The sequence below is a fragment of the Sapajus apella genome, unplaced genomic scaffold (genome assembly GCF_009761245.1).
Source record: "Sapajus apella isolate SASKATOON/1434 unplaced genomic scaffold, GSC_monkey_1.0 scaffold131, whole genome shotgun sequence".
Classification (NCBI taxonomy): Eukaryota; Metazoa; Chordata; class Mammalia; order Primates; family Cebidae; genus Sapajus; species Sapajus apella.
The window spans coordinates 3,533,893-3,551,528 of NW_022437071.1; the positions used below are offsets into that span (position 1 = coordinate 3,533,893).

At 36.9% G+C, this 17,636-nt stretch overlaps 1 protein-coding gene across 2 annotated transcripts in view; it reads right to left on the minus strand.

Moving 5' to 3' along the window:
• The window catches only part of VAV3 (vav guanine nucleotide exchange factor 3), a 391,549-nt gene that overhangs the window by 66,714 nt on the left and 307,199 nt on the right, over positions 1-17,636 (minus strand). For both annotated transcript variants that reach the window (XM_032262870.1, XM_032262869.1), the window contains exon 20: positions 5,618-5,754. In XM_032262870.1, coding sequence (XP_032118761.1) covers positions 5,618-5,754 — 137 coding nt within the window. The remainder of the gene's footprint in view (positions 1-5,617; positions 5,755-17,636) is intronic.

The window sequence follows — 17,636 nt, forward strand, 5'->3', positions numbered from 1 at the left end:
AATAAAAATTCATGTCATTAAATTTGACAACTTTGATAAAATGAACAAATTCCTGGAAAACCACAAACTACCAACACTCACTCAAAGAGAAGCAAATAACCCAAATAGCCCTATGTTTGTTTTATAATTTTTTGTTTTATAAAAAAACTTTTAGGCCAGGCACACTGACTCATGTCTGTAATCCCAGAACTTTGGGGCAGGTTACTTGAGGTCAGGAGTTTGAGACCAGCCTGGGCAACATGGTGAAACTTTGTTTCTATTAAAAGTACAAAAATTAGCTGGACGTGGTGGCGCTCGCCTGTAACCCCAGCTACTCAGGTGGCTGAGGCACAAGAATTGCTTGGGCCTGGAGGCAGAGGCTGCAGTGAGCCAATATCCTCCCACTGTACTCCAACCCCTCCAGCCTGAGCGACAGAGCGAGCTCCATCTCAAAAAACAAAAACAAAACAAAAAATAAAACACAAAAACAAACCCAACTTCTACTAAGGAAACTCTTGGTCTAGACAGCTTCCCTAGTAAATTCTATGAAATACTTCAGGAAGAAACAATGCCAATTCTAGAAATCTCTTTTAGAAAATTGAAGAGAAGGGAATAGTTCCCAATTCATTCTTTGAACATTTCATTATTACCCAAACCAGACAAAGGTATTAGAAGAAAATAAAACAATGTACAAAAAGGATAATATATCATTGCCATTTGGAATTTAATCCCAGAAAATCAATATTGATTTAACATATGAAAATCAATCAACTTCACCACATTAATAAAAACAAAAAATTGTATCATCATTTCAATGGATGCAGAAAGAGCATTTGACAAAATCCAACATTTATTACCGATGAAAACTGGCAGAAAACTATGACTAGAAGGCAACCTCAAATGAAAGGCATTTATGAGGAACTATAGATAACAACATAATGGAAAGAAACTTAATGTTTTTCCTCTAAGATCAGGAATAAGGCAAGGATATACTCTCTCATGACTTCTATTTGACATTTTACTGGACATTCTAGGCATTGCTACAAGTCAAGAAAAAGAATTAAAAGGCAATCAGGTTTCAAAGAAAGAAGTAAAACTGTTTATTCATTGGCAACATGATGTCTATATTTAAAAGTCTGCTGGAATCTACACAAGGAAAGCTACAAGAACTAGTAAGTTTAATAAGAGTTAAAAGAACAAGAGACAACGTAAAAAAATCAATTGAATTTCTATATCTCCCAATAAACAATAGAAGTTAACATTATAAAACTCATTTATAACAGCATCAAAATGAAATGCGAAATAATTACAAACAAATATGACAAAAGATGTCTATGACCTTAACTCTGAAAACTGCAAAAACACTGCTGAGCATTAAATACCTAATTAAATGAGGAGTATAGTATCTTTAGTGATTAGAAGACTCAATCTTGCTAGGCTGTCAATTGTCCTATATTGATCTACAATTCAATGTGATACCAATCGAATTCTCAACAAGCATTTTTATTGGCGACAAGGTTTAAAGTTGAGAAGGTGATTGCAAAATTCATATGACATGCAAAGAACCAAGAAAACCCAAAACACCTATGAAGAAGGAGAAAAACAAATTTGGAGGACTAACATTGTCTGACTTCAAGACATCTTATTAGCTGCAGAAACTGAGACAGCATCACATTGGTAGAAAGTTGGGAAAAGAAATAAATGGAACAAAATGGAGTCCAGAAACAGATCTACATATACATATATATAAAGATAGATATACACATATATAGATATATATACATATATATGTGTACACACACATATAAAGATATATATATGGTCACATATACGTACACATACACTCATATATGTGGACAACCCATTATCTACAAAAGTACAATGTCAATCCAGTGGAGAAATAATTACCTTTTCAACAAATGCTGCTGGAACACCTAGATATCCATATGCAAAAACATCCTGACATTAGTACCATATACAAAACAAAACTCAAAATGAATTATAAACCTAAATGTAAAACCTAAAACCATAAAGTTTCTAGAAGATAACAAAGGAGAATATCTTTGTAACTTTAGGGTAGGCAAAGATTTGTTAAGATGTAATACCATTAGCATGATCCATATAAAGAACAAATCAACAAATTGGGCTACATCAAAGGTAAAAATTTCTGCTCTATGTACATTATCAAGAGAATTATAAAAAATAAACAGGCCACAGGTTAGAAGAAATATATAGAAATAAAATATTTTGTAAGGTACTTTTACCCAAAATATCTAGGGAGCTCTCAAATCTAAATAATAAAAAATGCATGACTCATTAAAAAATCTGACAAAGTATTTGAACAAGCACTTCACCAGCAAAGTTATATAGATGGTAAATAAGCACACAAAAACATGTTCAACATTATTAATGAAAAATTAATGATTAATGAAATGCAAATGAAAACCACCATGAGACACCACTATATACCTGCTAGAATAAATAAAATTTAAAAGACTAGCTCATGCTTGTAATCCTAGCTGCTTGGCAGACTGAGGTGGGACGGATGCTTAAGGTCAGGAGTTCAAGAACAGCCTGGGCAATTTAGCTAGACACTATCTCTAAAAAATGAGCCAGGCATGGTGACACATGCCTGTAGTTCCAACTATTTAGGAGGCTGAGATGGGAAGATGACTTGAGCCCAGGAATTTGAGGCTACAGTGATCTAGGGCTGTACCACTACACTCTATCCTGGGTCACGGAGCAAGATCCTGTATTTAAAAAAAAAAAAAAATGACCATACCAAATGTTGGCAAGGATAAGAAGCACCTAGAACTCTCATACACAGCTGGGAGAAATGTAACATGGTATAGGGACTTTGAAAAACAATTTGGTAATTTCTCAAAAACTTAAATGTATATCTGCATATGATCTATACATTTCCCTCATGGTATTAGCACCTAAGAGCATAGGTGGGTGTTGAACAATGAGAACACATGGGCAAAGGGAGGGGAACATCACACACTGGGGCATGTTGGGGGGTGAGGGGCTAGGGGAAGGACAGCAGGGGGTCGGGAGGTTGAAGAGGGATAACACTGAGAGAAATGCCTGATGTAGGTGACGGAGGGAATGGAGACAGGAAACCACCATGGCATGTGTGTACCTATGCAGTAATCCTGCAAGATTCGCACATATACAGCAGAACTTAAACTACAATAAAAAAAAAAGATGAAAAAGAAAAACATTGGGTCCATACAAAGAATTATACTTGAATGTTCATAGAAACTTTATTTGCAATAGCCAAAAACTGTAGCAACCTGAAAGTCCACCAACAGGCTAACTGGTAAACAAACTATGCTATCTCTACACATGGAACGATAATCAGCAATAAAAATAACCATTTGTACGCATAGCAACGTGATAGAATCTCAAGATAATCATGTTGTGTGAAATAAGCCATACAAAAAGTAATACTGTGTGGTGCACATCAAATTCTAAAAAAAATGCGAGCTCATCTCTAGCCTGAAAGCAGAACAGTGGTTGCTGAGGGTTGTTGGGAGAGGCGGAGCAAAGCAACAGGTAAGAGCTTGACTGAGGGATTGCCAAGGGGCACAAAAACTTTTAGGGATGATATTGGATATGTTTGTTATCCCAATTACAGTGACGGTTTCACTTATATATGTATGTTCAAACTTATCAAACTGTACACTTAAACTATGTGCAGTTTACCATCCATCTCAAAGCTGTTTTTATATAAAGCGGCACTAATGATCCAAGGAGGAGTGCAGGAGACTGGCTTATGAATAGGACACGGAGTGGTAGAAACTGAGCACAGACTACTTCCCCAACAAGCTTAGCTTTGGTTGTGGAGAGGAAGAGGGTGAGAGAGTGCCTGGCATAACCAGGCAGAAGGCTGAGTTAAATGTTTAAGTTGGGAGGAACTTGAGCATATTTATATTCTATAGAAAAGGAGCCAGTAGAGAGAATAGACTTGATGATTTAGAAGTCAAGAGCCAGCTTATGGAATATGGGATAAAAAATCCCAGAAGAAAGATTAGTCTTGAATATGAAGAACCTTATGGCTACAAATGCAGGTACGTTTTGTGGTTAAGCTGAGAGACGCAGCAGTCATCTGAAGAGGTAGTGGAATTCAAGTCTGTTGTTCTCTCTTTTCTTTTTCTGGGAAGGATGTAGTTTGGGAGGAGTAGGCTACTTAAGAAGAATGGTGGAGCTCTGGAAAAATCACTGACTACCACAATTGAAATAGTGGTTAGAGACAAGTGTTCAATCTTTGAGCATTCTTATATCGATACATGACAGACAATAAAATAGTTTTAAGCTAATAAAATAGCTGTCCCTTCCATATGTGCACAATGGGTTATTACCCAACAGTCTTTTCTCTGATTTCTCTCTCTTTACCTCTAACCACATTTCACTTGTGTCATCTTTCTGTTTATCCACACTTTTCCCTCAATGCATAATAGATTTTTAACAAATTCTTTCCTCAACATCAGTGGGAAATATTTCTAACATACACACAAAATTTGATGATGAACAGCTTTATGTAACCTTAACATAAAACCATATTTACCTAAGTTCAAAAAAAGTTTCAACCAAATTAAAGTCCACAGGCCAAGAGAGATTTCACCACGGGAAAACATCAACATGCTCACTTACTTTTCACATTTCATATATTTTATGAATAATACCCAGAGCACCTCTGAGCACTCCAGGTATTACTGTAGGTAGACAGAAAGTAAATATGGTCAGAAATGGCCACAGGCAAGCTAATTAGGTAGTTCCCCTGAAGTGAACTGTTAATATATTAAAGCCATGCAAATTAGCTCATACCCAGAGGTCCTAGGTTTGGAAAAAACGCCTTGGTAAAGTAGGAGTTTTTAATAAAAATAATAATAATGACCCTACAGCAATGATAGCATTTTTCTCTAGTGTTCCAAGTTTTGTTGCCACTTTGACATTAGTAAATATGGAAAAGGTTAATAAAAAATATTTTCCCCACATCATGTAAAATTTCTGACGCTGAAAGCATGCAGTTTCTAAAGACAAGAGTCATTTTTCTTTAAGCAGTAATAAATCATCCATTACATCTAACAAACTGTAATTTGGATAGTGTCAGAGGCGTGTGAACCAGAGCAACTCCATCTTCAGTAGGAACTGGGTAAAATGAGGTTGAAACCTACTGGGCTGCATTCCCAGTTAGTTAAGGCATTCTAAATCACAGGATAAGATACAGGTCATAAAGACCTTGCTAATAAAACAGCCTGCAGTAAAGAAACCGGCTAAATCCCACCAAAACCAAGATGGCCACAGAGTGATCAATGGTTGTCCTCACTGCCACACTCCCATCAGCACCATGACAGCTTACAAATGCCATGGCAACGTCAGGAAGCTACCCTATATGTTCTAAAAAGGGAAGGCATGAATAACCCACTCCTTGTTTAGTATATCATCAAGAAATAACCATAAAAATGGGCAACCAGCAACCCTCAGGGCTGCTCTACAGAGTAGCCATTTTTTTATTCCTTTACTTTCTTAATAAACTTGCTTTTGTTTTGCACTGCAGACTTGCCCTGAATTCTTTCTTGCACAGATCCAAAAACCCTCTCTTGGATCAGGAGCCTCTCCTGTAACATAGTACCTGCCAAAACAGACTGTGTGCATCTCCTCTCAGAAGTTCAACAGTATCCCCGGCCTGGAGGTGTAAAGGGGGTCCTTCATGAAGAGCTGGGGGTGGTGTTCCAGAATAGTTCCTAATGACCTGCATCTTTGGTAAACCTGAAAATAAGCCAAACAAGTTTTAGAATTGAAAAAACAATTCTGTGCGAAGTTTATATGTATTTTTTAAAGCCATTATTAACATTAAAAAGTGTTAATGTCACCAAGTCCAAGTAAACTTTAAGTAACTACAATAGAATGCTTTTCAACTTTCTCATTATATGAGATGGTAATAGAATATGACACATATTTATCCCTTGATCCCTGACATACTTTTCCTCTCCCTCACCACCAATCTCTTTTTGTTTGAAAAAATATTTCTCCTTCAGCTGATGCCTGTTTCATAAAAAACATATCATGTATAGTTTAATGGAAAAGAATCAATTTTTTCATCAACTCTATCCTTTCTGCCTATTTCTTTCCTCTTGGGCACTGGCTGATTTCATCACTGAGGAGGTTCACCCTTTCTGTGTATGTATCACACTGCCCAGTATATGGCTCATATCTTAAGGTTATCTTTGTAATTCAAAAGCAAAAAGGGTGATGGATGTGCCACTGCAATACTTCAGACATTTATATGGAGACACTCTTCAGGCTCCAATTTAGGCTTGCAAAACAGACCCAATAAAGGGAACATGTCTAAGCCAGTAGCACCAACGATATTTGAAATACAGAAATCCACTCCTTCTCTTTGTACTTCTTTGAATGTGCAATGAAGGCTTCCGTTCCATATTTCATTTTTGAGAGACCAGCAGCTTCAACTGAACATGGGTCTAACTGCCGCAATACTGGTCACAATGGACAATCTCACAGTCACTTTTTCATTTACAGGTGAAACTGCTCCCTGCTAAGAGAGGCCACGCATAAACACAATATTTTTTGCACATTTAAGGAATGAAGCCTTTGCTTATTACCCTTCAGGACGTTTTATTCTAATAATTAACCATGGTGAAGCTGCAACTGGCTGAAAATGCTGCACTAAACATATAAAGAAGGATGAATGACTGTCACTCAGTTGTAGATGTCCAAGTTATCTAGAAAAATCTCAAAAGCTACATAAAATGCTTCAGCAAACAGTTTATTAAAGTCCTCAAAATTCTTTTGAACAACCATGCCAGAGGGAGAAAAATAAGTGTGGCTATAAACTGAACAGACAAGAAAAGTTTTACAACACTTGTTTATCAATCCAATCAGGAGGCAGAAGGTTGAAAAACACTGTGCCCTTCACCCCAATTTAGATGCTAGGACTGCCGAGGCTTGTCAGGAGTTGCCACATCCTCCTTTTCTTCTGTTCTTGTGCCACAGAACCCCTGGAGGGATGATTTTAATCTCACAGTCACGAAGCATTTCTCTACCAGCTGTTATAAGGTTGCACCCTAACACCAACAGTGGATTTCATTGACTTTACCCTAAACAACACTCTATAAGGTAACTCCTCTCAGTTAAACGTTTAACAGACTTGTTCTCCACACACTGTAAATGTCTTGAGTATAGAGAGCTTATTTTACATGTTCTATTAAGTTGCTACTGCTAATTTAAAATGAAACCTAAATATCCCATACACACGAGTGATTAAGAACTCCAACAGGTAGAAGAGGATAAAATATAAAGTAGAATAATTTTTTAAATGAAGTCTGGTTTGCATGATAGTTAACTCCATGTTTGAGGGAGAGAACTACAGTTCACCTCTGTTTCATTTATCTTAATTGGAAGACACCCTGGGTAATTTTGTTTTTCTCACAGCTTTTAAATAAAGGCAGAAGTCAAGAAAGAAGAGTTTTCAAACCCCAAATAGCTGATGTGGCCTCAGATACTGGGGCCAGTCCTGAGCCCTGGCCTTCACTGCAGTTTTCTGTTGCCAAGAGCCACAGGGATTAAAGGGAGTAGCACCATGTGACAAATGATGGAAAGAGCAGTCCCTTTATTGTCAATATGCCCAAGTCAATCATTATTAAGAAGAAATGACTGCAAATTCATAGTGTTAAGAAAAAAATTAATTTTGATGACGTTTCACCACCCAAATACATATTAGGGATTAAAATACAGAAATGCCCAGGCTCCATAAGAGGCTGTAAGGTGTTAGGCATGGAGCAATGCTGCCTCATATGTCTTTTTTTAGGTGGACTGTAATGCCCACAAAATGCCCACAACATGTAAAATAATCTTTAACATTATAAAGGGTACATACACTAGTATACTCTGGTTACATAATGGGACCTAGCTATGCTACAAAGTAGGAATGATATACTTTGCCTTTCTAGTCCCACTTATTCCTAAGTTCTTTATTTACTCTATCCTTTCTGGGATTGCTTTCTTCTTGGTTATGGGCTTCACTTAGGAAGCTCACCTAGTATCACACTAGCATAGGTATGTTGCTGACCTCATCCCCAAAGCAAAAATGTGTAACTCTTGCCAAGAATTATGGTTAAGCCCAGGTGGTAGCCACTAAAACATTGTTACTAACCTCTATTCAGCCATTATCAACTTACAAAGTATAGTGTTTCTTCAACTCATATGTTTTTTTTTTTTCTTTGTGGAAGGAATTGTGAGTTTATAATGAAATGCATTTTTATTTTTTTTTGGTCACTTGTTAGGGTGATCTTTGGTGATTTATTTCTGATTGTCAGCACTTTCCATTTCAGTATGATCTGTTGTCAGGGCTACAGAGATCAAAGGATAAAAGGAATGAAACAAGGGCACGGCAATATAATGAATTCTGACACCTTGCCCTTTGCTTCTGATTTTAGCATATAGTAGGTGTTTTACAATACAGGTGGGATAAATGGTTGATTTCCAAAATGTCCTTTAATATTCTTCCTCTTATAAAAAAAGGCACAATTACATTGCTAAGAACATGAACACACATTAACTGAAAGATAAAAAAATTCCAATTAAAATAAGAGGAAATGGGTTAAACTTGACATCAACACTTAATCATCGATATAATTCTTAACACAGTCTACTGCCACAGCAGGCATCGCACTTCACAAATGAGATCAATGGAGAATAAATTAGATTTACAGATGTTTATATTTCAAATAGCCATTTAATATTAACTTAATATAGGTTTTCTTCCCCCGCCCCTAGAAAATATGCCTCTGACAGGCTTTAACCTCTGTTTAAAAACGTCTAGGAGAGAATATTCACCACACGTCCCCATGACAACTCAGTCATTGTTGCATAGAGTTTATTAGTAAGGTCTTGAAATTTACTTTAAAATTTCTATGTAACTTCTCTCCACTGACCTACTGCCTTCCATCTGGAATTATGCTGAAGATGAGAAATCTTCTTTTACAGATTAGTCTTTCAAAATTTATTCAGGCTTAAAATCCCTAGTTCTTTAAAAAACTCCATTCATATTTTCCCTTGGCTGCCATACTTCAAGGATTCTGAGATGCAAAGTAGCATAAACCATAAAAATTGAACCCTTAAGTTTCCTCACTGACACTGCTTAATTGGAAATAGTCTTATGCCTTAAAAATTGACAACAAATACACATTTCATTACATTATAGACCCACAAGTAATCCCAGAAACCTGCTTATCTCTTCCTGGGAAAACACAGACCTAGCAATTGTTTAGTTTCTCTCCACTCCAGAACTATATTTACAACAGATGTGTTAGCTGAGTTACAGCGTTGTTTGCTTAAATCTGAATATTTATATTGCAACTACCTTCAGACATTAAATGCAAAATAATCATACGTATTTTCAACATATATATTTGGGCAATCTTAGAAGTTCCTAAAACTTTTATGTAATCAATTATAATTATCCAAGGGAATATAATTAAAATGCTAAGACAAAATTAGACCTCCTGCCAGATATTTAATTATTTTACCTTGTTTCATCCCCTACAACAAATGCTTTGTTGTACAGCTAACTATGCCCTTAATATATAACTTGACAATTTTGCTCATTAACTTTTGTTCACACCAGTAATCGTGCTTGGTCTTAAATCAGACAAGATCTCCAAGTCAAACTTATGCAGGAGGAATTAACAAACACATTAACAATATTAAAATGATAGTTACACTCTACCAATAGTCATGTGTTTCTGGTTAAATAAAACAAAAGCTACAGGTAGGTATGTAGAATGCTAGAGTTTCCCAAAACAATACAGAAGTGTTTTTAAAACGGGGACCTGAAACAAGATTTCCTTTCAAATCTGAATTCAGTACCACTAAGAGTGACACATGCCAAGTGACACATGTGCTTTTTAAAAAATTAATTCTAAGTAGAATCCTATTAGAAAATCACTGATAAATTTCATACAAACTTTCAAACTTCAATGAACTGAACAGCTAATTGTAGAAGCATCAACCACTGTGTCTTCTAAGCAGGGCAAGAAGAGTGACTGCTACAATATAGATTAGTATCTATTCATGATGCTGATATCACTGCTCTAATGCAATGGGCTTCCCCAAGGCAATAACTTAGAAGAGAGTGCTGCCTACTAGATAAATGGGCTGTCAGTAATATGCTGGCCTTTCACCTCTGAGGCCCAATTTAAAATCTAAACACAGCCACATTAAAAAATAATTAGGTTTACAAGATATCAGAAGATGTAGATGGTTTATCCTGGGAAACTGATCACAAGCATAACATATCCATTCATTCATCAAATGGGACTTAAGCATTCTGTAAGTGCTGGGCACAGCAGTTTCAGAAGAAAGCAAGGGAAAGTATCCTGCCTTCAAACAGCCTGTAGTCCGTCCATGAAATAGACAGGTGAACTCTAAGATAACAATACAACTGGGCATGATCTTCCATCCAGTGGGAACTTTAAAAAAAATTCATATCCATAAAAATTTTAGGAAATTTTGCTTTCATAACTCTTAGGTAGAACCATAAAACATGTATTTTATTTTTTTCTTTAAATTTCCTAGGTGTGACGTCCAAACTCTAGCCAAATTTGGGAATCATATTCTTGTGGGTACATGTGCAAAACACCATGACCAACGCCCACCACTGCCAAACTTGCTTTTGAGAAAATTACAGTGAAATAAGTGCTGCCTGTCATCTTACCAACTAAATCCTTTTTAAATTAACATGTGAACCTTTCCTGACACAAGTCCACAAACTAAGAATCAGGGTAATGACCAGAATGAGCCTGGAATGCTAGGTGCTGGGATTCCCCTGCCATCACACCTTGCAGGGCTCTTTCTAAGAAAGCAAGACTTTTTCATTCTTTTGCTGGTCTTCAGAGACGAGTAAAGGAACCATAGCATGGAAACCATCCGCGACAACAGAAGCAGGCAAATTGGTGGAAAACAAACTGGTCTAAAGAACTAACTGTACATAATGGGAACATTCCCCATCAATAATTTTTAAAATTTTCACCAGAGAAGTCCACATTATTTTTATAAACAATGATGACTCAAATAAAGGAAATAGCACTGTCACAGCTCATATAAAAACAAGATCAGGCAGAGATGCCTTCCTCCATCTTCATAATCACTGAGTCACTCTTTGGCACTGCCTACTGGAGTATTAGTGAATCATGAATCAAGGATGAAAGATATTATAATGTCTTTTAGAAGGTTTTTTCATCTTTATTAAAAAGGTGTTATAAGCTACCAAATACAAAATGACTATGAAATTTCATGTGTTACTTGAAAATCCATGCAAATTTAACATTATGTTGTGTTATACATATACATTTCTTTAAAAAAAAGATTCCCTAAAATCGTTAAGGTCAATGCTTCAAGAGAAAATACCATATACTTGGCAGACCCCTGGCAAACAGCCATTCCAGGGATGTAAGGAATCCAGTTGCAGAAGCACAGCCCTGAGCCATCTTTTCATCTTTGTTAAAGACAGAAAAAGAACACAATTACACAATTCTAAAGAGTATTATCACCTAGTCTAACCACCTTATTTTTCACATTATAAAACTAAATACTAAAATAAATTGTCTAAAGTGAACAGCAAATTAGAAGCAAAAACAGAACAAAAATCTAATTTACAGACTCTTAGTTCAGGTTTCCCTATACCAGCTTAGCCATTCTGTGCAACCTACAGGGAATAACACTGGTAGAGAAGAGGCTCCTGACATGGTAGATGTAAGTTTCAGGATGATCCCTGCTGCACGTCTGGTTTTATCTTGGGAAGCAGGAAAGGAGGAGGCAGAACTTTTCTTCAAGTGGTAAATAACCGAGAGCTCACCAACACTAGGTGAATTCCAGGAGGAAGGTAATAATTCCCAGTAACATGCTCTAAAAACAGAGCCTCAAAAGCCCTCAACTTAAAAAATAAATCATTGTATTGGACAACCCACAGAACTCTTAGAGCTTGACACATCCATATGCAGCTCTGTGGACGTGTGAGCTAGTGTCCACAGGTAGGTTTTTCTACAGAAGGTTACAATCATTTAAACCACATCATTCTGTTCATCTGACCACACCCAAGTAACTCAGGGCTGATGATTAACTCAAAGACTGCAATAAACAGGCTTAATACGTGAGACACCAGTGGCTGATGAGGAGGCCAGGGGAGACAGTCTAAGGAGCAGCCTCATTGAAGGATATTTGCTTTTACAGAACATAGGAGCAGGAGGCAGGTATCTAAGTCAGCAAAAACAACAATTTCTGACTTCTGTAAAGAAAAGATGATTGAAGGGCCGGGTGCGGTGGCTCAAGCCTGTAATCCCAGCACTTTGGGAGGCCAAGGCGGGTGGATCACAAGGTCAAGAGATCGAGACCATCCTGGTCAACATGGTGAAACCCCGTCTCTACTAAAAATACAAAAAATTAGTTGGGCATGGTGGTGCGTGCCTGTAATCCCAGCTACTCAGGAGGCTGAGGCAGGAGAATTGCCTGAACCCAGTAGGCGAAGGTTGCGGTGAGCCGAGATCGCGCCATTGCACTCCAGCCTGGGTAACATGAGTGAAACTCCGTCTCAAAAAAAAAAAAAAAAAATCTACAGGGAAAAAGAAATTGAGATCACCAGTTTAAAAAAAAAAAAAATGCTGGTCCAGAAAGATTCCCTTAAAGCCTCCCTTCTTGTAAGGCAGAGGTCCAGAGTGGTTACTGAGATGATCTCCTGGGCTTTTTTTGCTGCTGTTGTTACTCTCCTACCATAAACACCTAGCTCCCAGAGCAACTGAGCATGTTTCTTTTCTTGCAAACAAAATGAACTAACATCAGTCTACTCACAAAGGATATGTAAAGGACAAGACAACAGAGTAAAAGGAAAAATGATTAAGGGCACTTTGCAAGAACCTAATTTTCATTCTTTGTTCTACAGGTTCATTTATTTATTCAACAAATATCTACAGATCATTCATCTATTGGTTCTGGCCTTGCACTGGGGATGCTACCATAAGTAAGATGAACACATCCCTGTCTCATAAAGCTCATATTTTAGTGGAGGAGACAAACACAAAAGCAAGTGAATCTATGTAGTAATACCAGAGAAAAGTATCATAGAGAACCACTTAAAAAGAGATTCTGGATTAGCGAGTGACATGGGTGTGTGTGGAGTGGGGGATGCTTTATTTAAGGGAAGGTCATCAGGTCAGGGTTAAGACCCGAGGAGAAGACAGTAGGCATCTGGGAGGAAAAATTTAACAGGCAAACTGAGCCCTATGCATGAATGCTCTGAGACTGGAATGAACTTGAAAGTACTTGAGGGACGGAAAAGATGTCAGTGACACTGCGTGAAAGCGATGGATAAAATTTAAACTTGATAATATGCAGTCTTGAGGGTCTAGCGCATTTTATTACTCTTTCCTATACTCATTCTGTGAATTATTTGAAATTTATTGAACAGGTCAAGTTCTCATTAACATACTTTACCTTCTTCCCGGCATATACTTACTGATGTCTGAATATCTCACCCCCTACCCAAGCAGAAAAATAATCTCAACTATGCTTCTCACTCCTTAAAACTCAAATACAATTTCTAAGAAACCCATTGCTATAGACTAAATGTTTACGTACCCCCAAATACATACGTTGACACCTAATACCCATCGTGATGGTATTATGAGGTAGAGACTTTGAGAAGCAATTAGGCCATAAGGATGGAGCCCCATGTGCAGGATTCCTGCCCTTGTAAAAGAGGCCCTAGAGAGCTCCCTTACCCCATATAACATGTGAGAACACTGAGAAGACAGCCATCGGTAGTGGCCCTTGCCAGACACTGAATCTACTGGCACCTTGACCGTAGATTTCTTAGACTCCAAAACTGTAAGCTGTCGTTTATAAACCAGAGTCTATGGTACTTTATTGGAGCAGCCTGAACAGATTAAAACACTTACCAACATTCACTTAAGTGCATTTTAAGGGCCTTAAACGTACATCCTTTAGATGCTGATGCCTCTTGCTTTAGTACCGCTCAATATACTAACAGTATTTAGTTAGTTAGTATAAAGTGTAGGTACCAGACTATAGCACCTTTCTTTGTGGTCTTGATACAGAATTTATATCTACTAGACTGTGACCAACCAGCATGGTGGAATAGGTTTATTCTTTTTTTGTTTTTGTTTTTGGAACAAAGAAGGAAGAAAGGAAGGTAGTGACCCTTTCTCTCCCAAAGGCCACCCTTCCAAATATGGATGTGCACACACATGCACACATACTTGATTATATCTCCAAAATTTCTCTCTAATGAAACAATTTCCCACTTTCATTTTTACTGCCCAGTTCAAGCACTGTGTTTCTAATTGGCTTTTCCTCATCCACTCATATAATGTTTGACCATTCTATGCACAGCAGCCTGATTTAAAAAATAATAAATTATACAATAACTTTCCTATTAAAAACTTGTCCACAACACTTAGATTTAAGTTTGAACTCCTGGTCACTGCATAAAAGACCCTATATGTTTTCTGGCCCCTGATAACTCTCCAGTTTCATCTTGTTCCAGCCTCACACTTGCTCACTGTTTTTAGTCATGCTGACTTTCTTATGGTTGCTTAAATACTTGGAGCAAGTAGGTCTTACAGGTGAGTGAACCAGGGTGACTCCATCTTGAATAGGGGCTGTGTAAAATAAGGCTGAGGCCTACTGGGCTGTATTCCCAGATGATTAAGGCATTCTAAGTCACAGGATAAAATAGGAGGTCAGCACAAGCTACAGATCACAAAGACCTTGTTGGTAAAACAGATTGCAGTAAAGAAACTGCCTAAATCCCACCAAAACCAAGACGGCACTGAGAGTGACCTCTCCTAGTTCTCACTGCTATGCTTCCACCAGTGCCACGAACAGTTTACAAAGGCCATGGCAATGTCAAGAAGTTACCCTATATGGTCTAAAAAGGAAAGGCATGAATAATTCACCCTGTATTTAGCATGTCATAAAGGAATAACCATAAAAATGGGCAACCAGCAGTCCTTGGGGCCGCTCTGTCTATGGAGTAGCCATTATTTTATTCCATTACTTTCTCAATAAAGTTGCTTTCACTTTACTAACTCACCTGCATTCTTTCTTGTGTGAGCTCCACGAACCCTCTCTTGGGGTCTGGATTGGGACCCCTTTCCTGTAACAGGTCCAGCCAAGACAGTCTACATTATCAACTTGCACTTCACATAGTTACCGGTTTACTTGTTAGTATCTATTTCCTCTTGTTTTCACATATATTTATATTGCCTAAATGTGTATGATAAACATTTATTTTCATAGCCAAATTTAGCTTTTAATGATACAAATATTCGATTATTGGTATTATAGAAACAAACTGCCACTTGATCATTAGTTTTGACTTGCTTTTAAACTACTTTTATTTATTTGTCCTTTTACCCAACTGTCAATATGCTACGTGTAACTGAAATCTTCCAAAAGAATAAAATTGTTTTTTACATGTAAAACTGCTAATATATTTCTTAAAGGTTCTTACTAATGATCCTTTTAATAATTTATACTCATTCTGAATACACTTTAAATGAGATGACTTGCATCATTTTTGTTAAACAAAAACACCCAACTTCTTTGTTTCCTATAAACTCAATTATTAACTGCTTTTATTTTTCTCTGTTCTCTTGACCTCCCTCCTTCTTGTGATAATCTTGCTTGAGTAGCAGAAAGCATATTCAGATGCATTCCAAAAAGATTCAGATTCTTGTAGACAGGGTTTATTGATTTATAAGCTAAAATGAAGAGCACGTGCAATTGGTATTTCTGACTGGCAAAGTTTCAGAGAACACAGATGACTCTGTACCATCATTTTGATGGGATGATTTTTTTTTTTAAGAGGCTAGGGAGCCCTTAGGTCAGAGACCAACTATCAACATATCCACACAAAAATACACACACATTGAACAATCTCTCTACTCTTCTTACAAACATTCTTCCATTACAAACTTCTGACATAGAACAAGGGAAATGCAGAAGAGCAGCCTTTTCTTTATAAAATGGTGCTACAATGAAAATCTTAACTTGGCAGAACTTCTAACCTGGTCAGTCTTTGAAAGCTTCTATGAGTCCACTTTCAAACTCTGAGGATCTACAATCACCACAATATCTAACAGGTAACTCTAAGGTTTAGTTCCTCCCTTGTTTTTATTTGAATTTTGAATTTTTCCTTCTTAACCTTTTTCTGGAGTGGAAAAAGGAATTCAAGTCAGATAGAACCATTTAGTTATAATCCTGAGGATTCAGACACGAGCAGAGTAAATATATGCATTTATCAGTTTAAAATAAAACAAATGTAAACTATGACTCAAAACCACCAATGTTTCATAGGAGAAGGCTATGTGTCTTCATTTTAATACAGTAAAATTTTTTGTTTAAATTCCCTTTCACTGGGGCCAAATGTCAACCACCAACATATTTACCCATGAATATACATAAACTTTGCCCCCTTCTCAGGAACATTCCTTCTTAACAGTGTCTATAATAAAGAGAGAGGAAAACATCAGAAACCATGCTGAGTTGTGTATTCTTTTGAAATAATATTGTTGTGACCATGAAAACACTACGTACGAGAATAGTGTGTCAAAAAAGGTTCTTATTTAGCCAAATATTTTCATTTACATATGAGGCAACTTAAGTCCAGTTGTGTATTGCTAGCTAAAAACAAAAGTGGTGTTGTTTCCAAAAGCATCTTGCTACCCACTAAGGGTGGAATACTTAATTGACCAGGAAAAATAAGTTTAGACTAGATTACAGGAAGTTCACAAGTACTTATTTCAGATTTTAATATTTAATGAATGCATCACTACTCTTTTCCAAGGAAGGTGGAAAAGGAATAAGATTCAAAATTTTCTAGTGAGAATGGTAGTTTTATAGGCAACAGTAAATCCTTAAGATTATTATAGGAAGTTCAGAGATTTAGTCTCAAAATCTCTATAACCTTGGGATTACAATATTGGAAAAATATATTCTGTCTCCTTCCTATAAATTAATTGGGAATACAAAAAAATTAAGGTTACACTGGTAAAATTAGGGTTATACACAGAAAAGGCACACTGAAATAAAACTTTTAGTTCTACCTCAGTTCTCAATTAAAACACCAGTCACACTTAGCACAGAGTTCACATGTACAACTGTTCAATTACAGTTCATAAAAGCACCTGAACATAACATAGAGCCAAAGCAATCCTGGACAAATAGAACAAAGCTAGAAACATCACACTACCCGACTTCAAAATATAATACAAATCTATACTAACCAAATCAGCATGGCACTGGCATAAAAACAGACAACAGACCAATGGAACAGAATAGAAACTCAGCTATAAATCTATGCATTTACATCCAATTCATTTTTGACAAAGGCGCCAAGAACATATAATGGGGAAAGGGCAGTCGCTTCAGTAAATGGTGCTGGGAAAACTGGATACTCATGCAGAAATGAAAAACTAGACGCTTATATCTCACCATGTATCTAAATCAGAATGTATTAAAGACCAATCTAAGGCCTCAAAACTATGAAACTACTAGAAGAAAGCCTCGTGGAAAGGCTCCAGGACATTGGTCTGGGAAAAGGTGTAAGAAGACCT